Raw genomic sequence first — 26447 nt, forward strand, 5'->3', positions numbered from 1 at the left:
CTGTGTCCATAGGAAACTCAAAGCTGTTGCACAGGTTGACATTGTTGTTGAGAAGGTGTATGGTGTGTTGGCATTCATCAATCATGGGATTGAGTTCAAGATCCGTGAGGTAATGTTACAGCTATATAAGACCTTGATCAGACCCCACTTGGAGTACTGTGTTCGGTTCTGGTCACCCCACTATGGAAAGGATGTGGACCCTATAGAGAGAGTGCAGAGGAGATTTACAAGGATGTTGCCTGAATTGGAGGGTGTACCCTATGAGAATAGGTTGAGTGAACTTGACTTTTTCTCCTTGGAGCAATGAAGGATGAGAGGTGACCTGATAGGGGCGTATAAGATGATGAGGGGTATTGATTGTGTGGATAGCCAGAGGCTTTTTCCCAGGGTTGAAATGGCTAACACGAAGGGGCATAATTTTAAGATGCTTGGAAATGGGTACTGAGGGGATGTCAGGTGTATGTTTTCCCCACATAGAGTGGTGGATGTGAGGAATGAACTGCCGGAGGCAGCGGTGGAAGCAGATACAATAGGGTCTTTTAATAGCCTCTTATATAGGTACATGGAGCTTAGGAAAACAAGAGGCTATCCTCTAGGGAAATTCTAAGCAATTTCTAGAGTAGGTTACATGGTCGGCACAACATTATGGGCCATAGGGCCTGTAATGTGCTGTAGATTTCTATGTTCTATGTTCTATGATATGGACTCTATAACTCCATGCCTCTAAAGGTAATGCAGTCACCAATAATTTATAACTGGGTTTCGCAAGGCTTTACTCTTGATGCCGACTTACGAGATTTTCATGGTTTTGTCTGCTCCAATCTCTACTCCCATTTTAACGCGACATTAAAACAAAAATATACATTTTTATAGCCACTCATAATTAATTTCCAATGCCACGCTGGGTTGACCTGGCACTAGTCTGAAGTACAATAACTTAAACATAAAGACCTAAGGATCAATGTGTGTGGATTAAATGATCAGTAGAATTCAGTCAATCCCTGAGTTATGGCAGTTATGATTCACAAATAATTAACAAAAATCTGAAAAATGGAAAAAAATTCACCTCAAAGAATCTGTGTGCCATCTTTTTTTTCACTCACATTTCTTGATGGAATCGACATAATGTGGCTGTGTCTTACAGAAAGTCATGAAATGTACTGTTTTTGTGGAATGCAACACCTTTCTTAATGAAGGGCCATTAATCCATTAATTATAAGTGCCTTTGAAACATCATGGAACTCCACTAAAGAACTAATAAGAGTCCTCTAATAACTGAAAATAAAAGTTTGTAAACATGGGAAATGTAAAATGAAACAAGAAAATGCTGAAAGTACTGAGTAGGTCATGCATCATGTGTGGAGTGAGAAACAGAATAAACACTTTATTTCAGGTCCGTGACTTTTCCTCAGGATGGTCACCAACTTAAAAATGTAACGGTAACTTCCTGACCAGCTGAGCATTTTCTCCTCTCAAATGAAACAAGAGTTCTCATAACTCAAGAAAATAATGGTGAGAGGAAGGAGGAGAGGCACTGTTATTTGGTCATTAACTGTCTTAACATTGTTTTAAGCAGATAATTGACCTAAATGATTTTGCTATGCTTTGTATAGTATATATAACAATATATTTACAATATTACTTAATACTACTAAAACATTAAATATACAACAGATTTTATTTTCTCTCCATTTTTAATCTGAGGAGGTCCATTTACTGGATAAAAGGAAAGACAATTATAGCTTTTGTATGACCTACCTGGAGATGTTTAGCTATACATAATCAATAACTACAAACAGGAGAAGGTCTTTCAGCTCCTAAAGATCTTCAGTTCCTTATTTTTTTAATACTCCGTGACATTCTTAACAAAAGTCTGTTGATTTTAGTCTTGAAAACTTCAGATCCAACACCCATAGCCTTTTGTAGTCTGAATTTCAGATTTCCACTCATCACTTTGTGAAAAATTGCTTTCCAATTTAATTCTTGAATGACCCTTGATCTATGCACTAAACTCTCATCTTTTGTATTCCCAACTGCAGTAAATAGTTACCCTGTATTTATCTGATCAAATCCTTTAAACAAATTAATTGATCCCCTCTCAGTATTCTAAATGCAAGGGAATATTATAGTACTTGGTACAGCCTGTCCTCATTATTTCACATTAATATCAATCAAATGAATCTTTCCAAGGCCAATGTATTTTTCCTGAGGTGCAGTGTCCCAATTTGTATGCAATGTTCCAGATTATTTTTAACTATAGTTCCTTACAACTGGAGCATAACTTCTTATTTGTATTGCAGCCCCAAGGTAAAACCAACATTCTATTAGCTTGCTGGATTGATATTTTGCCCTGGTCCAAGGCATTGGGTATTACTGCTGACTCTCGGCTGAAAGTATCCTATTCCTATTGATTAGTTATAAGGCAAACTGCAAGGGAGCAAACTGAAGCTCAACAGGGAAAATCAACTTTATAAGATGCTGCTTAGTTCTCAGTAGTTTGCAGACTGTTGGTAACTGTGGTCTCGGGAAAGAGAACAGGCTAGAGGCATGCATCCTGAAATAATTTATAAAGTGTATAAAGTAGAAAGAAATTCTGAAGAACTTCAATTAAATTGATCTACTACTTCTATGGTTTACATGGGGAGAAATCTGTCTGACTTAATTAATATTTAGCACATTGTGCAAACTGTTGGAATGCTTTACAAAACTGACATTGAAATAAAAGGAGAATTCAGAGTCTGCTGACTGGGATTAACTATGTGACACAAGACTTCACACATAAAGTTGGCAACATGAGGAATTAAAATGGTCAGATGCAAAATGTAAACTGAAAGCTTTTTTTTATGAGTAGGTACAGTAGATTGTTTAATAGAGGAAAATGTAAAACTATCAATACTTAAGTAAAACAAAGCTTGAGATTGTATTTTCTCTCAGTGTTGTTTTGATGAGCTAAGTTATAATGATTGTGCTTATAATTGAAAGTGATGATAAGGGGCTGATATAAGAACACATCTTGGAATAAGGTAATACCTTAACTTCTATGAAATCATTAAAATATCATCTGAGGGGCAAAGTATCAAATAATTAGGCCAGTAAAATTTCATATTCATTTGAATCATGTACTAGGCAGAGTGAGCTTTTACAGAGGATGACTGCTTAAAAATGGAACCTGGAGATTAACTTTCATGTCCTTCAGAAGATCAAACAGGGTAAATATAAAGTGTTTAAATTGCCAAGTAGGTTGTCTTTTCCCATACTTTCACCCATTCTTGGTGAGATTCAATTTGTTTTGATGTTATGCAATGTAGATATTGAAAGATGAAGTAATATCACTTCCACTTTGAAATGAAAAATTACAGAACTGCATGTACAACTATAAATTGTGCTGCATAATTTTAAGTGAATCATTACTGCTTAATGCCGTAACATACAGTATATTAGAACTGTAATGGATTAACTGGCAGACAGCACATCGATTGCAACTTATGTAAACATTCAGCACTGCAAGCACTAAAAAGCCCATAGTGCTGAAGGCAGTTTCAAAATTATAACACAATAAAACACATTGAAACATGTCCTTTCGAAACATGCTTTTGTTTGGCCAATGCACAGCAAATGGTAATATCTCTGTATTTTGGAAGTTGCTAAAGCCAGTAAACTAGTGTCTAAACAAAAATGGTACAGTAATTGTTAGCATACCAACAAAAATAAAAAAGGGGCCCAGACCATATTTTTCTGGCTTGCTGCCCAAAATATCAAGCCAGATGCTTTTTTGCTTAGCCAGAATCAGCCCTGAGCTATCATTTTTAATAAGTTCATTTGTATTAGAAACAGCTTCTTGAAAATAATTTCCTCTGTCAATGTCTTTACAGACAAATGGGCTTTATCTTTCAGCCACGTTTGTGTACATAACACAGTTATGTGCATCAGGTTTTTTTTTAACCCTTGCTGAGAATTTATTGAAAACTACTTCAGGATAATAACAAATGCTGCTTCTTTGTCTAGGTACAGTTATACAGTACATTGATTTTACAAAATTGTGCCTTGTAAAGGAGTGATTACAAAAATCAGTATACAAGTATTTCACAATCAGAGTTTTTCTTTTGAACTTCTTTTATTGCTGTGGTCAAATTGCCGAGAAATTGAATCGTGCGATGTTGAAATAAACAGTACTACACGATCCTTTCAATTCACTCAGAGCAAGCCATCAGTAATCAGTTCCAGATGCAATGGTGCATTTATGAAATTGGACCAGGTATATCCAATGCACACCTGTTTCCGACTCTGCTGATATCAATTGGAGTTCAAAGCTTCATGTAATAGGTGTCATGGAACATATTTGAACTAGGAATGCATTGGAGTCATTTGTTGCTTTTCACACAAGGAAAAGTAATACAGGTATTCCCCAGGTTCTGATCCTCTGATTTATGCACTACGCATACATATGAAGGAACAGTTGGTAGATCAGCACGATGGATTTACGAGCTTTTGAGGCCACATTCCTGACTTATGAACTGTCACAGGAATGGAAGCCTTTGGTAACCTAGGTAGGACCTCTGTTCTTGTTGCTATCATTACTGGATCTGGTGTTATGAACATGGCTGATCACACAGGTTGGATTGGGACCTTAGCAGAAGCAAAGACACACCACTCCATGAAGAGCCCACTCCTATTCCACATGCATCTTTCTATGGAAGTAATGTATTCACAGGCTCGGTTTTTACAAGATTGTCACCACAGAAAAATGCAAAATTCTGTAAGAAGACCTTTGCTCCATTACTATCAATGTGGAGGTCAGTAAAGTTAACTTCAGCCTCCTTGTTGCAGGATCTTTCCAGCTGTCTCTCAATTTTAGAGAATCATCGAATGATTACAGAATAGGGGTTGAGCACTTAGCCAATCATGTCTGCAGCAGCTCTGTATCAGAGCAATCTACTAGTTCCACTCTACAGCCCTTTGTCCATACTTTGCCATTTTTTTAGTGTCTGAAAGGCCACTGGGACATGTGGAGGCAACCTCTGTGTTATGGGGGTTAAGATAATAGAAATTCACCTTTACAGAGTTCAGAAATCACTACCCAAAATTATGAAAAACAGCATAAAATCCACTCTTACTAAATTTATGTGAGGAAAAAAAGTAAATAAACAAAAAATATTTTTTCAACTCATGATACTTGATGCATGTGCAGATAACACGATTTTGTGATACAGAAAATCATAGTACTGTAAGTACTAATGGAACACAGCTCCCTGTAGTGTGGCCTTTATTCACAAAGGAATGATTTCAGATACTTTGATTTTAGTGAGGAGAAAGGGCATCTCAGTATTACTGACTTCCATGAGAAAGCCATCAAATAAACTCATACATAATAGCTCCTATTAATAAACAGCAGCTTTATGCCCAACATCAGGAAAGTCATTCACTCCCTCAACATAGAGATGTTTGCAAATCACTAGAAGAATTCCATTTTTTCCCATTTTTAGGAATTATTTGTGTTTAGCCTCTGATGTATGTATATATCTGTACTTGTTCCATTGACCTGCATTTGGTTTATGTTTTAGTGAATAAAAAGATTGTCTAGATGTGAGAATATCTTTCACCGTTACTCCTCAGGTAATGCACACCAGATTCCAACTACTCTCTGTGTGGAAGAAGTCCCCTTCAGATCCCATCTAAATCTTCTACCTCTCACTTCCTATCACTGCCCTTTTGGTTCAGACAACTCCAACGCTTCCTGGCATTGGTTGCTGTCTACAGTTGGCAATGTTGTGAAGCATGCAACACACTGTGATAACATCCACGAGAGAGTCATTAAATGGACACACACATAATGAATCCCATTAATAAACTGCAGCTTTATACCCACCATCAGGAAATGTTTTCACTCCCTCAACTTACAGATGTTTGCAAATTACCAGAAAAATTTTCTTATGTTGTTAAACATTTCAGCCAATGCATTTGCAAGAAAGGCACTTCACAATATTTTGTGTGTGTTGCTTTGGACTTCCAGCATCTGCAGATTTTCTTGTGTACACAATATCTGGATCAGTACATAAGTGTAATTACCAAGAAAGCATGGCAGCGTTTCTACTTTCTTAGGTGTCTGCGGAGATCTAAGACTTTAACAAACATCTATAGATGTGTAGTGGAGAGTATATTGATCGACTGCATCACGGCCTGGTATTGAAACACCATTGCCTTTGAACGTAAAATCCTACAAGATGTAGTGAATTTGGCCCAGTACATCACTGGTAAAGCCATCCCAACCATTGAGCACATCTACATGAAATGCTGTCATAGGAAAACAGCATCTATCATCTGAGATCTGCACCATCCAGGTCTCGCTGCTGCCATCAAGTAGAAGGTATAGAGCCTCAGGACTCACACCACCAGGTTCAAGAACAATTACTACTCCTCAACCATCAGTTCCTGAATAGAAGGGGAAAACTACACTCACTTGCCCCATCATTGAAATGTTCCTACAACCAATGATCTCACTTTAAGGACTCTTTATCTCATTACCTCATTATTTATTGCTATTTACTTATATTTGCATTTGCACAATTTGTTGTCTTCTGTACTCTGGTTGCTCTTTCATCAATCTTGTTATCGTTACTATTCAATAGAGTTGCTGAAATGCCCACAAGAAAATAAGTTTCAAGGTTGTATATGGTGACATATATGCATTTGATAATATATGTACTTAGAACTTTGAATCAGATTGCTATTTAATGGTCATGATGATACACCATGGAGATAACATTTCAAGTATGAAATACACACTCATTCATCAATGAGATTGTCTTCATGGTTCTAAATATGAATAATTTTAAATAATGGCACCAACTGGCCATTCTAAACTACAGAGTAATTCCAAATGTCTCAACAAGAGAAGCACAGACTTTATTCCGTTCACAACAGTTGAAAATTATGAGCAACACACACAATGCTGGAGGAACTCAGCAAGTCAACTGTGAAGAGGGAATGAACATTTCAGGTTGAGACCCTTCAGCAGCACTGGAAAGGAAGGGGCAGAACCTAGAATAAGGAGGTGGGGAAGGGAAAGGGGAAGGAGTATAAGCTGGCAGGTGATAGGTGAGACTGGGTAAGGGAAGGTGGGTGGGGTGGGGGGTGGTTCTGACATGCCGGTCCATGGCCTCTTCTTCAGCCATAATGAAGTCACTCTCAGGTTGGAGGAGCATCACTTTATTTTCCATCTAGGTAGCCTTCAACCTGATGGCATGAATATTGATTTCTCTAACTTCTGGTAGTTTTTCTGCTTCCCCTTCTCTCTTCTTCATTTTCCCATTCTGGCCTTTTACCTCTTCACTTCACCTACCTATCACCTCCTCCTGGTGCCCTTCCTTCTTCTCTTTCTCCCATGATGACCTCTCCTCTCCTATCAGATTCCTTCTTCTCCAGCCCTTTGTCTTTTCCACTTATCACTTCCCAGCTTCTTACTTCATCCTTCCTCCCCCACACACCTGGCTTCATCTGTCACCTTTTTGCTTGCCCTCGTCTCCTTCTGCCCACCTTTTTATTCTGGCATCTTCCCCTTTCTTTTCCAGTCCTGATGATGTGTCTCTGCCAGAAACATCAATGGTTTATAAATCTCTGCAGGTGTTGCTTGATCTGTTGAGTTCCACCAGCATTTTACATAGAAACTCAAGTGGTCAAGTTTGGAGGTATAGACACAAACAGTTCTGGTATAATTTAAACCTCTGTAGCTGTGATGCTGCTGCAAGCAAGATTTTCATTGTAGGTGTACGTGCACTTGACTATAGATTGAACTTGCTTTGACTTGGATGAAGGCTTCAAGAATAGGTGGGGAAGGTAATAATGGAGATAGGCAATAATAGGAAGGCTGATTTTAGCAATTTTGGTGATCAAATAAATATGAGGCTGAGAACAGCTCATAATGAGATCAGCTCTTGAGATCACAATGCTCTGACTCCACCTCAATAGACAGGAAGATAAATTGACAGGCGGCAATAATTGCTCATACACATTTCATTCTATGTTGGACGATTGACAAGCAAAATGTCTGGAGAAGGGTCTAAAAATGTCTAAAATGTCTGAAATGTCTGAAAGTACTGAAGAAGTTGTGATGAGATAGGGTTAGGGCTAAGAGTCATCAACGTGAATCAGGAGAAATAGTACAAGGGAAAGGGCAGTTCAGGAAATGAAAATGGGCCTTAAAATGTAACACTCACTTACTCAGTCTTGCTCTGCCAGATTCTACTGTGCATTCCCATAGTGTTCTTCTTTCTGTTAGCATTTTTGTGTTTGGCCTCCACAAATAAAGCGGTGAATCTTGTCATGCATTCCCTGTGGTGGGAGTTGGTGTCGGCTGAGTATCAAAGAGAGGCCCTGGAGATCAAAGGGGCTCTACTTTAGGTAGCACGAGCCCCATATGTTTCCTTGAAGTTGTTTTTTCATTGTTAAGGTCACAGGGCAGTGAAGGGTTCATTTGGGGTGAATGTGTTGCCATCTGGAGAGACAAGAGCCTCATTCTCTCCCAAGTCCAGCTGCCCTTATTATCAGTCCACACAGTCCTGAGTCTGGAGATTAGGAGGGGAAGTGGTAACTGAAGTGAAATAAAGGCCCCATGAAAATGTGCTGTACATCTGACCTACACATCAATTGTTACATTATATTGATAATTGGTGTCAGTCCACAGCATAATTACTATGCCAAAAGCAGACTCCCAATCTGACGAAGTTAGGTGTTGGATGGGAAGAAAAACATAGTACAGTATACTAGTTTTAATTCTAAAAATATTTTACTTGCCCGTTATTATGGGTATTCTGCCTTTTCAATGAGATGTTTAAATAAGCCTGCCTTCTCTTGTAGGGGGATATAATAGATCTCATGAGACCCAAGAGCAAAGGTTAAGCCATTCGGCCCATCGAGTCTGTCCTGCCAATTTATAATGGCTGATTTATTATCTCTCTCAGCTTCATTCTGTTGCCTTCTCCTATTAAGACCATAATAGTTCACAGCATAATTTTCAAGAAGGGCAACAATAACCACCTTGGTAGTCTGGCCAAAATGTTATCACCAGCATGCGACGAGAAATTTGTTAACTTAGCAGAAGTAGTTCTTCGAGTCTTCAAGCTCCTGAGCCTTCTCCCGGAGCGAAGAGGGACAAAAAGTGTGTTGGCTGGGTGGGTCGCGTCCTTGATTATCCTGACAGCACTGCTCCGACAGCGTGCGGTGTAAAGTGAGTCCAAGGATAAAAGATTGGTTTGTGTGATGTGCTGGGCTGTGTTCATGATCTTCTGCAGCTTCTTCCGGTCTTGGACAGGGCAACTTCCATACCAGGTTGTGATGCACCCTAGAAGAATGCTTTCTACGGTGCATCTATAAAAATTATTGAGGATTTTAGGGGACAGGCCAAATTTCTTTAGCTTTCTCAGGAAGCAAAGGCACCAGTGGACCTTCTTGGCAATCGACTCTACTTGGTTGGACCAAGTCAGGTCATTTGTGATATTGACCCCGAGGAACTTAAAACTTTTGACCTGTTCCACCTGAGCACCACCGATGTAGATGGGGTCGTGCAGTCCGTTACTCCTTCTGAAGTCAACAACCAATTCCCTCATCTTGCTGATGTTGAGGGATAGGTTATTGTGTTCGCACCATGCCACCAGGTTCTTAATTTCCCCTCTATACTCAAACTCATCATTACCGGAGATACCGCCTACAATTGTGGTGTCATCAGCAAACTTATATATTGAGTTTGATGGAAACTTGGCTACACAATCATGGGTGTACAGTGAGTACAGCAGGGGGCTGAGTACACAGCCTTGTGGGGCACCGGTGCTCAGAGTGATTGAGAGGAGAGCTTGTCCCCTATTATTACAGCCTGGCTCCTGGCTGTGAGGAAGCTGAAGATCCAGCTGCAGATCTGAGTGCTAAGACCCAGGTTCCGGAGCTTAGGAATCAGTTTATTTGGAATGATGGTATTAAAGGCAGAGCTGTAGTCAATGAAAAGGAGCCTTACATACGCATCTTTATTCTCCAGGTGTTCTAAGGAGGAAAGTAGGGCCAGAGAGATGGCAGCTGCTGTTGGCCTGTTGCTCCGGTAGGCGAATTGCAAAGCGTCGAGGTTGACCGGTAGGCTGTAGTTGATGTGTGCCATAACCAATCGCTCGAAGCACTTCATAGCAATTGATATCAGAGCCACAGGTTGATAGTCATTCAGGCATGCCACCTTGCTCTTCTTTGGCACCGGGATTATCATTGCCTTCTTAAAACACGAGGGGATCTTAGACTGAAGCAGGGAGCAATTGAAGATGTCAGCAAACACTCCAGCTAGCTCACTTGCACAGGCCCGGAGAACCCGTCCTGGGACACCATCTGGGCCCGTCGCCTTCCTTGGATTTATCTTCAGGAAGGCCCTTCTAACGTCCTCCTCGATAATGATGAATCTCGATGCTACCAGGTCCGGTTCATCCGGAGAGGGCAGGACGCTCCTCTTCTGTTCGAATCTTGCGTAGAATATGTTAAGTTTGTCAGGAAGAGAACCGCTACAGTTATTGATATTCCCAGCCTTTTTTTTGCATCCAGCGATCTGATTTAGACCCTGCCATAGTCTACTGGCATCCTTCTGGTTAGCCTGGGCTTCCAACTTGGCTCGATATTGCCTCTTGGTGCCCTTAATGGCTTTCCGGAGTTCATGCCCGGATTCCGTGTAGTGACTGGTATCCCCGGACCTAAAAGCCACAGCTCTAGCCTTCAAAAGGGACTGGGGCTCGTAATTCATCCAAGGTTTCCGGTTAGGGAATACCCAGATCGTCTTGCGAGACACACAGCCTTCTGTGCATTTCCAGATAAAGTTTGTGACAGCTGAGGCATACTCACCGAGGTTAGCTGCCGAGTCCTTGAATACTAACCAGTCAAGTGTCCAAGGATTCAATGTCCATTTAGGATGGCAGAGGGAAAGAAGCTGTTCCTGAATTGCTGAGTGTGTGCCTTAAGGCTTCTATAACTCTTACCTGATGGTAACAGTGATAAAAGGGTATGCCCTGGGTGCTGAAGGTCCTTAATAATAGATGCTGCCTTTCTGAGACACCGCTCCCTAAAGATATCCTGGGTACTTTATAGGCTAGTGCCCAGGATGGAGCTGATTAGATTAACACCCTTCTGTAGCTTCTTTCGGTCCTGTGCAGTAGCCCCTTCATACCAGACAGTGATGCAGCCTGTCAGAATATTCTCCATGGTACAACTATAGAAGTTTTTGAGTGTATTTGTTGACATGCCAAATCTCTTCAAACTCCTACTGAGGTATAGCCGCTGTCTTACCCTCTTCATAACTGCGTCGATATGTTGGGACCAGGTTAGATCCTCAGAGGTCTTGACACCCAGGAAGTTGAAACTGCTCACTCTCTCCACTTCTGATCCCTCTATGAGGATTGGTATGTGTTCCTTCGTTCTACCCTTCCCGAAGTCCACAGTCAGCTTTTTTGTCTTACTGACATTGAGTGCCATGTTGTTGCTGCAACACCACTCTACTAGTTGGCATATCTCCCCCTTGTACGCCCTCTCGTCACCACCTGAGTTTCTACCAACAATGGTTGTATCGTCAACAAATTTATCGATGGTATTTGATCTATGCCTAGCCACACAGTCATGTGTATATAGAGAGTACAGCAGTGGGCTAAGCACACATCCCTGAGGTGCACCAGTGTTGATTGTCAGCAAGGTGGATATGTTATCATCAATCCGCACAGATTGTGGTTAGGAAGTCAAGGATCCAATTGCAAAGGCCCAGATTCCGCAACTTCTCAATCAGGATCGTGGGAATGATGGTATTAAATGCTGAGCTATAGTCAATGAACAGCATCCTGACATAAGTGTTTGTGTTGTCCAGGTGGTCTAAAGCTGTGTGGAGAGCCATTGAGATTGCGTCTGCCATTGACCTATTGTGGCGATAGGCAAAATGCAGTGGGTCCAGGTCCTTGCTGAGGCAGGAGTTCAGTCTAGTCATGACCAACCTCTCAAAGCATTTCATCACTGTAGATCTGAGTGCTACTGGGTGATAGTCATTAAGGCAGCTCACGTTCTTCTTCTCAGGCACTGGTATAATTGTTGCCTTTTTGAAGAGTGAATGGAAATAATGCCTGAAGCCATGAGGTGATAGGTCAAAGTTTCAAAGGGATGACTGAAGAAAATTTCAAGGATGCTCTTGAAGCCTCCTTAAGAAAAGGCAACATCCTTTTCCAATAATGCCTGACCCATGGCTGCTCCGGGTGTAGATGGAACATTTCAGACGGCATTCAGAGTTCTGAAGCCGTGCATTGGCCCGTCTGTGAAAGAGTCAGTAGTTCTGCATTGCCCTCATCAAACACTTCAGAACCCAAAAATTCAGAGAAGAAATAAGGCATCCTCAATCCTCATGGACTGTCTAAGAAGAACATTTAGACACTTAGACATGAAAGGTCATAGCTGCATATTATGTAGTTGCATGGTAGTTATGATACATTACTCCAGTATAACACAGTTAAAACAGCATACTATCTGACTTAAATATTAGCATGGTACTTATTGGGATAAGTGTCTTTGTTCTTAATTAAAATAGCTGTATTTTCCCATCTGTTTCTTTTAGCTCTTTTAGTGAAGCGAATATAATGGGTATTTAATGTTATGCCAAAGGAAACAGTGCCCTTGTAATCCAAGGACTAAAAGACCTTGTTTAAATGCAGCTGAGCCTGTGCTAAGTACTGTCTTCCTTGTTTTGTTTAACTAGCTAGTTCAAGAATGTTTAAGAAGGTATGCTCAGTGACCTATGCAGCTGCATTTCATCTCTTATAACAACTGCCAAGCAGAATGTAATATCCTGTGTGGTATAGCACTTTACAAGAAAAAAATTCTTCTGTTGGAGTGGGTATAATAAAATAAGATAAGTTATGATATCTAACTTAATAACATCTGTTTGGAGATAAGAAGACAAACAAGCACATTTTCTCCTTGTGGAAAGCAAAACAAGGATTAGCAAATACCATCAACAGTGAAATCAACATTAAAAAGGTTCAATGGTCTTTGTAGAACATACTTATTGGCATTAAATTAAGATCATTCTGAAGTGATTGAGTGACTACTTAGGAATTTGCCATTGGCTTCAGGACAGAAGAAGCCTGGAGAATTTATTTGAAGGAGAAATCGATGACAAGTGCTTGTTACTAACTAATAATTTTTGGCATGTTAGAATCTATCTCAGAACTCAACCAAAATACATCTCCTTCAAGTTTCAAGCCACATATGGCAGCAGGTTCAAATGCAGAATATATTTGCACAGATAATTCAAATTATAGACTGTTAAGTTAAATTTGATGTTGGACAAAACTGGAAAGCCCCTTTTAGGAAAGAATAGACAGATGAAGCCAAATTCAACTCTATCTAAAATGCAAACACAGTAGATTGGATATAATACCTCTAGATTAAAAGCAGCTCTCCCATGGACAGTAAGGAAAAATATATTTGTCAAAAGGAAAAAAATTGTAGCTTGCTGTGACAAATTTTAATGTTGTTTTAATTATTTATCATTGCTAAAGAAAAGTTGTAATAACAAAAAAAAATGGAAAAGCCTGGTTTTGTTTGATTAGTTCTTTCAAGAACATCATCAATAGTATGAAAGGTAAGCAAAGGAACAACCCTCGATTTGATATGTGATACTATAGCTGGAGAACTTTATAACTGAAAATGTCAGCCAGTCAGAGGTCCATCACTGTGAAGTTATCCAGTTAAAGTATTTAATCTTCTTTGATGCAGAGAATAAAAATCTACATGTTACCTCTGATCTGAATAGAAGGAGGTTGTCTTTTTGATGGCATCACAGATGAGTTTCCAATTAAGGCTCAACAAATTTTATATGTTTTTATAATGAGAGCATTGACTTAGGATCCATTATACTATGGTATACTTTTCATCCATCATAGTTTTAAAATTGAGATTTTATTTGTGAAAAGAAACATCTGCAAGTTCATGAGAAAATGTTATCCAGTGAATAACATGAATAATGATAATAATATCAATAATTTATTTATGGGATCTCTTATTTGTGACAAGATATGTTAGGGGACCAGGTTCTTAAAAAATGGGTAAATCATAATTCCTGTTTAAAAGATATGTTACCTAGGTTCTCAATAGAAGCAATGAAACAAATAGCACAGGATCAGTGCTATGGGGTAAAAATGGAGAAAGAGATAGATCAGTAAGATTTAGTCAGCTGTACACTGACAATGGGTAAATCATTGTAAAAAAAATCCCAGGGGAGCATTAATCAGCATTATGAGAAGCACAAGTTGGTCAAAGACAACTTCCAGCATGGAAGATTTTAGAAGGAGACAGGGGTGGGGGTAATTTGATGCATTTACATACGTTTTAGCAAGACATTTGGTATCATATGGTAAATTGATCTGGAAGGTAAGAGCCCATCACATTCAGGGAAAGTGGCATGTTAAATTAAAAATTCAACAGATAAAGAAAAGCATAATGTTTTCAGGAGTTTTGGTAACCGGAAGGCTGTGTGCAATGTGATTCTGCAGAGCTCAATATCAGCTCCTTTGCTTTTTGTGAAATATGGATGTGCAAATCTACAGCAAAACTGGTTAAATATGCACAAATATGCCAACCAAAAGTGATCCTTGAGAAGTTTGAGAGAATATATTCTTGCATGGCACATAAAGCAAGCAAATAAATGAAAAGTACGAAGAACCTGGAGTGTAAATCTGCGGACTCCTGAAGGCTGTGGAATTGGTAGATACGTTGTTTATGTAGAATGCTTACTTTCTACAACACAAAAACACAACACGAGAAGGAAGAGAAGGAAGCCTTGAGTCTGGTCTAGATTGTCTAGCATCCATCAAGATCATGGTTGAACTCCCACCTCCAGCACTATTTTCCTCTCTATCTCCATATCCCTTAATTCATTTATCATCAGAAATATTAGATTAGATTATGAGGACACACAGTCCTCTTTTATTGTCATTTAGTAATGCATGCATTAAGAAATGATACAATATTCCTCCGGTGTGATATCACAGAAACACAGGACAGACCAAGACTGAAAAACTAACAAAAACCACATAATTATAACATATAGTTACAACAGTGCAACAATACCATAACTTGATGAAGGACAGGCCATGGCACAGTAAAAAAGTTCAAAATCTCTTGAAAGTCCCACATCTCACGCAGATGGGAGAAGGAAGAAAATTCTCCCTGCCATACCCGACCACAGTCCGACTCTGAGTTGTCCGAAAACTTCGAGCTCTGATCAGCCCTCCGAGCACCATCTCTGCCAAACGCTTCGACCTCAGCCTCGGTTGCCAGCAGCAGGGAAAGCCGGGGATTTTGGGGCCTTCCCTCCGGAGATTCTCGATCGTACAGTAGCAGCGGCAGTGAACCGGGCATTTCAGAAATTTCTCCAGATGTTCCTCTGCTTCTCACGTCTGTCATCATCAAATCAGAATTGTGCACGGCACCCTACTTACAAATACGTTATCATTTCACCGGAGAGGCTACATGCGCTGCGTTGCGCCGTCATCTTCTCCTCCTGCCTAGTTCTGATACTGATCATTGTTTGGAATGCAGTCAATGATTGGCCTTCACAGTCATCTAAGGAATAACTTTTAAGACTCACTATTCTCTGAATTCTGTAATAAATGATCAGTCACTTATTTTTAGATGATCACCTTCTTAGTTCTGGCTTCCTTAGCCAGGGGAATTATCAACCCTGCATTTACCCAGTTGAACTGCCTTGGAATTTTATATGTTTTAAAGGCCTCAAATCACCACTGCAACTAGGATGCAACAGCACTAGAGGGGGCATAGAGCAGACTTACAGGGCTTTGCATAAGTTGATAGAATTATGATGAGTGTTTAGGAGTGTGATGTAAATGAAGTACAGAAAATCATGTGAGGCCCGGTCAGGGCGAACAGAAAGATCCTATTTCCCTTTGTGAAACTACCAAAACTAGGGACCATGGATTTAAATGGATTGATATAATGATTAGCGGGGAATGGAGGAATTTCTTTACTAAAGAATGTGGAGTATGGAACTCACAGCTTTAAAGATGCGAAATGGAAGCAGACCAATTTGTTCCATTGTGGCCAGTGTGAACATGATAAAATGAATGGATTCTTTTATTGTGCCATAAATGGTTAAATTTAATTTTTTACTTTATGCTGTTTCTTTTAACTTGCACTCAAATATATGTGCATATATATTTTTTGTGTGACCGTATATTTACTGCTATCTTAGATGTTCTGCTCTAATAGCTTCCATTACACTCATTGGTGTGAACCTATCAATGTCTCGCAAAGACTGAGTAAACAGAAATCCACATGAACTTTGAAGAGAGATCCAGTTGCTGCAACCTAATGCCATTTCATAACCCTCCACCAGTTCTACAGTAGCTCTCAAGGATTAACACAACTATTGGCAGTTATTCACTGCATTTTTTGCCCGTATGACAAATCTTCAATTATATCATTGTAACTCCAAACACTGGATGGAATTAGATTGGGGATCCTGAAGCATGCATGGTAAATGAATGACAACTGATAAGCTTCCCAGTCTAGCAGTGTGCTGGGAAGAACACACCGTCTTTGCAGTGTCTAATGACAGTCCTCCAGACATAACAAGTTCCACTGCAATTCCTCCAAAATCAGAGGCACAAGCTAAGTCACACTTGGAAATACTCAGTCAACTTTCCACTGAACACAGTCATAACCATATTTCACTGATTTTCAGTTAGGTGACACTGAATTTCAGGCAAGTGGTAATGTTTGGGTTACCAAGCTCCGAGAAGGATTTGGTAGCCATAATAAGAGTGCAGGAGAGATTCATCAGGATGATAGCTCAGAAGGACATAGGAGCAGTATTAGGCCATTTGGCCCATTGAGTCTGCTCTGCCATTCCATCATGGTTAATTTATTATCCCTCTCAATCTCATTCTCCTGCCTTCTCCCTGTAAAGGAAGCAGGTGGTGGTTGTTCATATGAGCAGATGGTGCATATCACAAGTCCTGGTTATGCAACCACTGATGTCAGGCACCCATCTTGTAAAGACACTGCCCAGAAGAAGGCAATGGCAAACCATTTCTGTAGAAAAATTTGGTAAGAACAATTATGGTCATGGAAAGACCATAGTTGCCCACATCATGCGACATGGCACATAATGAACAAATGAATGAGTATTAGTACCATGTTAGAATCTTTTCCAGGCCAGAGGAGTCTATAACTAGAGGCCATAGGTTTAAGGTCAGACGAGTGATCCAAAATGTTAGCAATTGCAGAATCAGGTTTATTATCACCAGCATGTGTCGCGAAATTTGTTAACTTAGCACCAGCAGTTCAATGCATAGACACTGCTGTACTCCAGCAGATTTTTTGTTTTTTCCAGATTCCAACATTTGCAATCTCTTATGTCTTGACTGAACAGTTTAAACAGTTACTTAATTCTTCAGTGAAGCATCTTTTCTTACAACAAAGCAATGACTTAAGCATAAAAGATACCAACATTGCTACCAAGAGACAAATGCTATTTTCAGTAATCCATAAAGCACCAATACCCTCTCTGTAAATACTCCAAATCTATTGGAGTGATTGGCAGCCCATCCTCAACACTCTCTCTGGGCCAACATTGCAAGCATTGAATTTCCAATTACAGAGTCAGCTGCCTCAGACAGGCCACGTGGTGCTCACCTTTATTTATATTGTTTTAAACCAAATGTTAGTAGGGAAGTGGTGTTAGGTAAATTGAAGGGATTAAAGGCAGATAAATCCCCAGGGCCAGATGGTCTGCATCCCAGAGTGCTTAAGGAAGTAGCCCAAGAAATAGTGGATGCATTAGTGATAATTTTTCAAAACACTTTAGATTCTGGATTAGTTCCTGAGGATTAGTTCCGGAGGGTGGCTAATGTAACCCGCTTTTTAAAAAAGGAGGGAGAGAGAAACCGGGGAATTACAGACCGGTTAGCCTAACATCGGTGGTGGGGAAAATGCTAGAGTCAGTTATCAAAGATGTGATAACAGCACATTTGGAAAGTGGTGAAATCATTGGACAAAGTCAGCATGGATTTGTGAAAGGAAAATCATGTCTGATGAATCTCACAGAATTTTTTGAGGATGTAACTAGTAGAATGGATAGGGGAGAACCAGTGGATGTGGTATATTTGGATTTTCAAAAGGCTTTTGACAAGGTCCCACGCAGGAGATTAGTGTGCAAACTTAAAGCACACGGTATTGGGGGTAAGGTATTGATGTGGATAGAGAATTGGTTGGCAGACAGAAAGCTAAGAGTGGGAATAAACGGGACCTTCTCAGAATGGCAGGCAGTGACTAGTGGGGTACCGGAAGGCTCAGTGCTGGGACCCCAGTTGTTTACAATATACATTAATGACTTAGACGAGGGAATTAAATGCAGCATCTCCAAGTTTGCGGATGACACGAAGCTGGGAGGCAGTGTTAGCTGTGAGGAGGATGCTAAGAGGATGCAGAGTGATTTGGATAGGTTAGGTGAGTGGGCAAATTCATGGCAGATGCAATTTAATGTGGACAAATATGAGGTTATCCACTTTGGTGGCAAGAACAGGAAAACAGATTATTATCTGAATGGTGGCCGATTAGGAAAAGGGGAGGTGCAACGAGACCTGGATGTCATTGTACACCAGTCATTGAAAGTGGGCATGCAGGTACAGCAGGCAGTGAAAAAGGCAAACAGTATGCTGGCATTCATAGCAAGAGGATTCGAGTACAGGAGCAGGGAGGTTCTACTGCAGTTGTACAGGGCCTTGGTGAGACCACACCTGCAGTTTTGGTCCCCTAATCTGAGGAAAGACATTCTTGCCATAGAGGGAGTACAAAGAAGATTCGCCAGATTGATTCCTGGGATGGCAGGACTTTCATATGATGAAAGACTGGATCGACTAGGCTTATACTCACTGGAATTTAGAAGATTGAGGGGGGATTTTATTGAAATGTATAAAATTTTAAAGGGATTGGACAGGCTAGATGCAGGAAGATTATTCCTGATGTTGGGGAAGTCCAGAACAAGGGGTCACAGTTTAAGGATAAAGGGGAAGCCTTTTAGGACCGAGATGAGGAAAAACTTCTTCACACAGAGAGTGGTGAATCTGTGGAATTCTCTGCCACAGGAAACAGTTGAAGCCAGTTCATTGGCTATATTTAAGAGGGAGCTAGATATGTCCCTTGTGGCTAAAGGGATCAGGGGGTATGGAGAGAAGGCAGGTACAGGGTTCTGAGTTGGATAATCAGCCATGATCATACTGAATGGCGGTACAGACTTGAAGGGCTGAATGGCCTACTCTTGCACCTATTTTCTATGTTTCTATGTTTAAATCCATCCTAAAGCACAATAAAAGAAAACAAATTTTAATTATGTTTAACTTGAATAAAACTGACTTTCATTTTGACTTTCAATTACTTTTTAGAAATATTAAAATATAGTTTTCTTGGTTCATTCCGAATGTTCCTGAAACAGAAAAGCTTAGCTAAAGCTAATTGGGTGTAGTGAAATTGCCAATATGCTAAAAAATATTACTCATAAACAAATGAAATGTAGCAGAAGATACGGTATTTCAGTGTAGATATGACATAATCGCTTACTCTTGGTTCTTCAGTTGACTTCCGAGTTGATTGAGCAGTATTTGTTGACTGGCACCATGACTCTGTAATGCCTATTAAAAGAACCACTATTATATTCATTGAGTATTCTGACTATTAAAGCTTATCAAGTACTGTACACATAAAGGAAACATAAACAATAATTACAGAATGCTAAACGAGAAAATCTGTAGATGCTGAAAATCTGAGTAACACAGGCAAAATGCTGGAGGATCTCAGCAGGCCAGGCAGCATCTATGGAAAAAAGTACAGTCGATGTTTTAGGCCGAAAACTTGATTGTACTTTTTTCCATAGATGCTGCCTGGCCTGCTGAGTTTTTCCATCATTTTGTGTGTGTTACTGTTATTGAATGCTAGCAATATTTAATTTCTACAACAAAACTCTTCGTTAAGACAATAAAAATAGATATAATTTTACAATTTGTGCCTTTTAACTGGAAAGATTAGGTTTACTCATAAAAATAAACAAGGCACTGAAAATGCAAAAAGTTCACAACTTTATGAATTTTAAGGCAGAATGGAATATGAAATTGGATAAGATCAATTACTGCTCAAATCACATTAATTACTGCTAAAACTGCACAATGGAAATACTGTATACTTTACGTACCTTTAATTGTTCTGTTTTGTTTTCCTTTTCTTCCATCTCAGTTTTTACCTTCTTCAATTCTTGATTCAAATCTTTAATAGTTTCCTGTAAACAACTGTGAAACAATATTGTGACATTGTAAATCATTAAGAAATGCATTTGTTACAAGGATTTAATTAGAAGCAAGATTCTTACTGAAACCATCAAATTACATTACTCTGGATCATTCTCATTCGAACTTTTAAATGAAATATTGGAGAGCTGAATGAAATTTTAGGGAGTCTACAGCACAGAAACAGGCTTTAAGTCTCATCTAATCCGTGCCGAACTATTAATCTGCCTAGTCCCATCAACCTGCACCCAGCCCAAAGCCCCCTGTACCCCTCCCATTGATATTCCAATATCCGTATTAATCTAAAATATTGAAATCAAACCCATATCCACCACTTCTACTGGCAATTCGTTCCACACTCTCACCATCCTCTAATTGAAGAAGACCCCTCATGTTTCCTTTAAACATTTCAGCTTTCAACCTTAAAACATGAACTCGAGTTCTAGTCTCACCCAACCTCAGTGGAAAAAAACCTGCTTGCATTTACTCTAGCTATACACCCCATAATTGCTTATACTGTACCTCTATCAAATCTCCCCTCATTCTCCTGCACTCTAGAACCTTTCCCTATAACTTGTGTCTTTATGGCCTAGCAACATCTTATACACTTTCTCTACATTCTTTCATTCCTTTTGATATCTCTCCTGTAGGTAGATGACCAGAACTGCACACAATACACACAATACTCCACATTAGGCCTCCTGTTTCATCTCAACATCTCAACTCCAGTACTCAATACTTGGATTTATTAAGGCCAATGTAACAAAAGCACTCTTTACTACCCTATCTACCTATGATGCCGCTTTCTTGGAATTATGCATCTGTAATCCCAGATCTCTTAGTTCTACTGTACTCCTTAATGCTCTACCCTGGTATGTCCTCCCAAGGTGCAACAGCTCATATTTGTCAGCATTAAATTCCATCTGCCATTTTTCAGCCCATTTTCCCACTGGTTTAGATCCTGCTACAAGTCTTAATAGCTTTCCTTGCTGTCTACTACACCCCTGATCTTCATGTCATCTGCAAATTTGCTGATCCAGTTTATTACATTATCATCCAGATCACTGATATAGATGACAAACAACAATGGACCCAGCACCGATCACTCTGGCACACTAGTTGCAGGCCTCCAGTCAGAGAAGCAACCATCTACTACCACTCTCTGGCTTCTGCAAACACAACACCACTGTCTAATCTAATTTGGTACCTCATCCTGAATGTGAAGTGACTGAACCTTCTTGACCATCCTCCCATGCAGGACTTTGTCATATGCCTTACTAAGGTACATGTAGACAACATCCACTACTGGGCCTTCATCAGCTTTTTTGGTTTCTTCCTTTAAAAACTCTAGAAGATTGGTTAAACATGACCTACCATGCATAATGCCATGTTGACTATCCCTAATCAGTTTCTGTCTGTCCAAATACTTATACATCTGGTCCCTTAGAATACCTTCCAATAACATACCCACTGGTGATATCAAGCTCACTGGCTTATAATTTCCTGTCTTATTCTTAGAGCCTTTCTTAAAAAATGGAATACCATTAGCGATCCTCCAATGCTCAGGCACCTCACTTAGTGCAAAAGATATTTTAAATATCTCTGCTAGGGCCCTTACAATATTGGCACTAGCCTTCAACAAGATCCAAGGGAACACAATGTCTGGCCTTTGAGATTTATGCACTTGAATTTGCCTCAAGACAGCAAACAGCTCCTTCTCTGTAATTTGTATATGGCCCATGACCTCACTGCTGTTTTGCCTCACATCTGTAGACTCTGTGTCTGTCTCCTGAGTAAATACAGATAAGAAAAAATCCATTTAAGATCACCCCTATTTCTTTCGTCTCCATGCATAGATGACCACTCTGATCAGCAAGAGAATCAGTTTTGTCCCTGCTATCCTTTTGTTCATAATATATTTGTAGAAGCTATTGGGATTCTCCTTCGCATTGTCTGCTAGAGCAACATCATGCCTTCTTTTAATCCTCCTGAAATCTTTCTTAAGTGTCCTCTTGTATTTCTTACACTCCTCAAGTGCCTCATTTGTTCCTGCCTGCCTGTACTTGCTATGTAGCTCCTTATTCTTCTTAACCAGGGCTTCGATATCTCTTGAAAACCAAGGTTCTCTAAACCTGTTATTCTTGCCTTCTATTTTGACAGGTACATACAAACTCTGTACTCTCAAAATGTCATCTTTGAAGGCCTTCCACTTATCAAGCATGTCTTTGCCAGAGAACAACCTGCACCAATCCATACTTGTTAGATCCTTTCTGATACCATCAAAATTAGCTTATTCCCAAGTTTGAATCTCATCCCAAGGATCAGACCTATCCTTCTCCATAGTTATGTTAAAACTGATGGCATAATGATCACCCGATACAAGGTATTCCCTGCACAAGCTTCTGTTACCTTCCCTGTCTCATTCCCTAATTGGAGATCTAATATTATACCCTCTCTAGTTGGAAACTCTATGTATTGATTAAGTAAACCTTCCTAAGCACACTTGACAAATACTATCCTATCCAGCCCTTTTACAGTATGGATGTCCCAGTCAATTTCTGGAAAGTTAAAATCACCTATTATCACAATCTTATATATCTTACAACAGTGTATGATCTCTCTACAACTTGGATCCTGTAAATCCCGCTACCTATTGGGAAGTCTATAATATAACCCCATGAATTTAGTCATACCTTTCATACTCTTCTGTTCCACCCTTATGGCTTCTGTAGCTGAGCTCTTCAGCCTGTCCTCTCTGAGTACTGCTGTTCAATCTTCTCTGACTAGTACGCCACCCTTTAATCCCACCCACTTGATCATGTCTAAAACAACAGAACCCTGGAACAATAAGATGCCAACTGTGCCCCTTTTGAACCAAGTCTCACTAATGGCCACAACGTTATAATTCAGCATGCTGATCCATGCCCTAAGCTCATCCACCTTTCCTACAATACTTGGACTGAAATATATACAACTCGGAACATTAGTCCTACCATGCTCAACATCTTGTACGTAGGCTTAACAACATCTTTCCCCTTAACCACTGCACTATCTACTATGGCACTCTGGTTCCCATCATTCAGCAACACTAGTTCAAATGCCTGATCACCACCACGACCACCATGCAGCATGAGCAAACCTTCTCTTAGGGATATTTCCTCCAGTACAGGTGCAAATCATCCCTTTTGTACAAGTTCACCTTCCCTGGAAGAGAGCCCAATGATCCAAAAATCTGAAGCACTTCCTCATACACCAACTCCTTAGCCACATGTTAAACTGTATGATCTTCTTATTTCTGGCCTCGCTAGCATGTGGCACAGGTAGCAATACTAAGATCACGACTCTGGAGGTTCTATCCTTTAACTTGGCATCTAACTCCCTAAACTGACTTTGCAAGCCCTTATCACCCTTTCTAACTATTTTATTGGTAGTGACATGGACTATGGCCTCTGGCTGCCCACTCTCCCACTTAAGAAAGCTGGGAACTCAATCCTAGATGTCCCTGAGCCAGGCACTCAGGAGGCAACATACAGTACCATCTGGGAAACTCGTTCTCGTCCACAGCACTCTTGTCATTTCCCCTAGCCATTGGGTCCCCTATCAGAATCAGGTTTATCACCCGCAAGTGTCATAAAATTTGTTAACTTTAGCAGCAGTTCAATGCAATACGTGATAATATAGACAGAAAAATAAACAAATTTATAACCAAGTAAATCAATTACTGTGAATATACATATATACACACAGTGAAATCCCATTATAACGTGATCGTTTGGGTCCATAACATGTCATCGCGAAAAAAGTAGGGTCGCGCTAAATCAGGGCTGTTGTTACTGTAGAAATGAAAACACAAATTAATTTTTACTAAAGCTTTTTAATACACAAAACAACAAATAAAAACATTCAAGAATATTAGCAATCACCATTTACAGTTTATTTCTTAAAAAAGTGATCCGAGTGTTCCTTGCTTGAACGTAGCATGTCACTGGCTGCGAGCGAAATCTAGAATGCTTCTGAATTGGAGGATTTTTATGTGGTCCACCTCCTGGGTCTCCAACCAACGGAGGCTAGCCTCGAGGTGTTCAATAGCTTCAGACACTTTTGGGGGTGGGGTGGAGGCTCTTCGTTATCACCTTCTTGTGGCTCGAGAACCGGTACACTTGCCTCTGCCGGTGCTATAGTTATGTTACGTGCTCATATGTTGGGCATTCGTCGTCGGCAGAGTACCACTGGTGTAGCTCTTCGTTGTTCCATTCAGACAGCTTCTCCGCCTCACGCACATCTTCCTCTGTGAAGCCGTACAAATCTGGCTCGTCATCATCATCTTCTGTGGTGGATTGGCGTGATGAAAAGGCTGGCCCCAGAACCTCCTCCCAGCATTTCTCTACACATGATGAGCTGACTGCTGCCCAGGCCTTCCCACCTAAGTGGCAAACTGCCTTCACGTTCAGGCTTTCCAGATAGGCTTCAAGCTTTGTTGAGCCATCTACAATTCTATGAATTAATTCCAGCCTGTAATTCTGCTTGAACACGGAGATGATCCCCTGATCTAGGGACTGGATCTTGGATGTAGTGTTCTTGGGGAGATAAGAAACTCGGATCTTTCCATCATGGCTTACTAGGTTGGCGGCTGGCAGATGAGCGGGACAGTTGTCAAGCAAAAGAAGAGCTTTGGGTTCTAGCTTTTGCTTACGCAAATAAGCGCAGACGGCAGGGACAAAGGTTTTGTGAAACCAATCCTCAAAGATGACACTTGTCATCCAAGCGTTGCTGCTGTACATGTACTCGAATGGTAACAACTTCATAGCGGGGTGAGCGAGATTTGGCAATCATGAGTGGTTTTAACTTATGTGTTCCAATCTTGTTTACACAAAACAACAACGTCACGTGATCCTTGCGTTGTTTGAACACCTCATGTCAGTGAGCGTCATCTTTGCTGGCCAGTATACGGTCTTGTAGCAGAGGCCTGTTTCGTCATAGTTGTAGACTTGTTCTTCCATGTAGCCACCTTCTTCTAAGTGAGCTTTTAGTTCAGCCTGGTATTCACTGGCGGCGGCACTGTCGGCTGAGCCAATTTCTCCTGACACTAACAGTTGAGAAATCCCGTGACGGCGTTTAAACTGACCTAGCCATCCATTGCTAGCTTTGAACTGTGAGGTTTCTCCATTGATCTGCTTGTCAAACTTCTTGGCTTGAGCTTTGAGAACAGGACCGGAAATTGGAAGGCTTTCTGAGCGAGCTTGAATGAACCACTCATACAGGGAGTCATCGAGGCTGACATCTTCGGCTGTCTTCAGGTGTTCGGCTTTAAGTCCTGCTTCTTCAACTTTGCAAAGTGATGCGCGTAACTTTTCTTTGTGTGATTTCCAGCCACGAAGTGTTGATTCCAGTATCCCGAGGTCTCGTGCAACTTGAGTTTGACTTTTAGTGTTGATTGCGTCACGTGCGTGAAGCTTATCTTTCACAGAAAAAGATTTTCTTTTTCTAGCAGTTCATTCCATTTTGAGCCAAAAAAAGGTCCAATGACTCACACAAAATGCTGGTTGAACGCAGCAGGCCAGGCAGCATCTGGTCGAGACCCTTCGTCAGGACTAATGGAAAAAAGAGATAGTAAGAGATTTGAAAGTGGGAGGGGGAGGGAGAGACCCGAAATGATAGGAGGGGAGGGATGAAGCCAAGAGCTGGGAAGTTGATTGGCAAAAGGGATACAAGGCTGGAGAAGGGGGAGTATGGATTGACATGGGCATGATAGAGTGTGTGCCGTCAGGCTTCTGTACCCCATTTCTGATGGTGACAATGAGAAGTGGGCATACCCTGGGTGATGGGGGTCCTTAATAATGTATATCGCCTTTTTGAGGCACCACTCCTTGAAGATGTCCTGGATTCTGTGGAGGCCAGTACCAAAGATGGAGCTGACTAATTTTACAACTTTCTGTTTGGGCCTATGCAGTAGGCCCCCATCCCCATACCAGACAGTGATGCAGCCTGTCAGAATGGTCTCCATGGTACATCTAATGAAGTTTTCAAGTGTTTTAAGTAACAAACTGAATCTCTTCAAACTCCTAATGAAATATAGCCACTGTCATGCCTTCTTTA

General features: G+C 40.5%; 1 protein-coding gene across 11 annotated transcripts in view; it reads right to left on the minus strand.

Moving 5' to 3' along the window:
- LOC140195234 (uncharacterized) overlaps positions 1-26447 on the minus strand; it is a 665367-nt gene that overhangs the window by 104200 nt on the left and 534720 nt on the right. For all 11 annotated transcript variants that reach the window (XM_072253281.1, XM_072253262.1, XM_072253330.1 and 8 more), the window contains 2 exons: positions 20261-20354; positions 19633-19703 (listed from right to left, as the gene is read on the minus strand). In XM_072253281.1, coding sequence (XP_072109382.1) covers positions 19633-19703; positions 20261-20354 — 165 coding nt within the window. The remainder of the gene's footprint in view (positions 1-19632; positions 19704-20260; positions 20355-26447) is intronic.

This window comes from Mobula birostris, chromosome 1, assembly GCF_030028105.1.
Source record: "Mobula birostris isolate sMobBir1 chromosome 1, sMobBir1.hap1, whole genome shotgun sequence".
NCBI lineage: Eukaryota > Metazoa > Chordata > Chondrichthyes > Myliobatiformes > Myliobatidae > Mobula > Mobula birostris.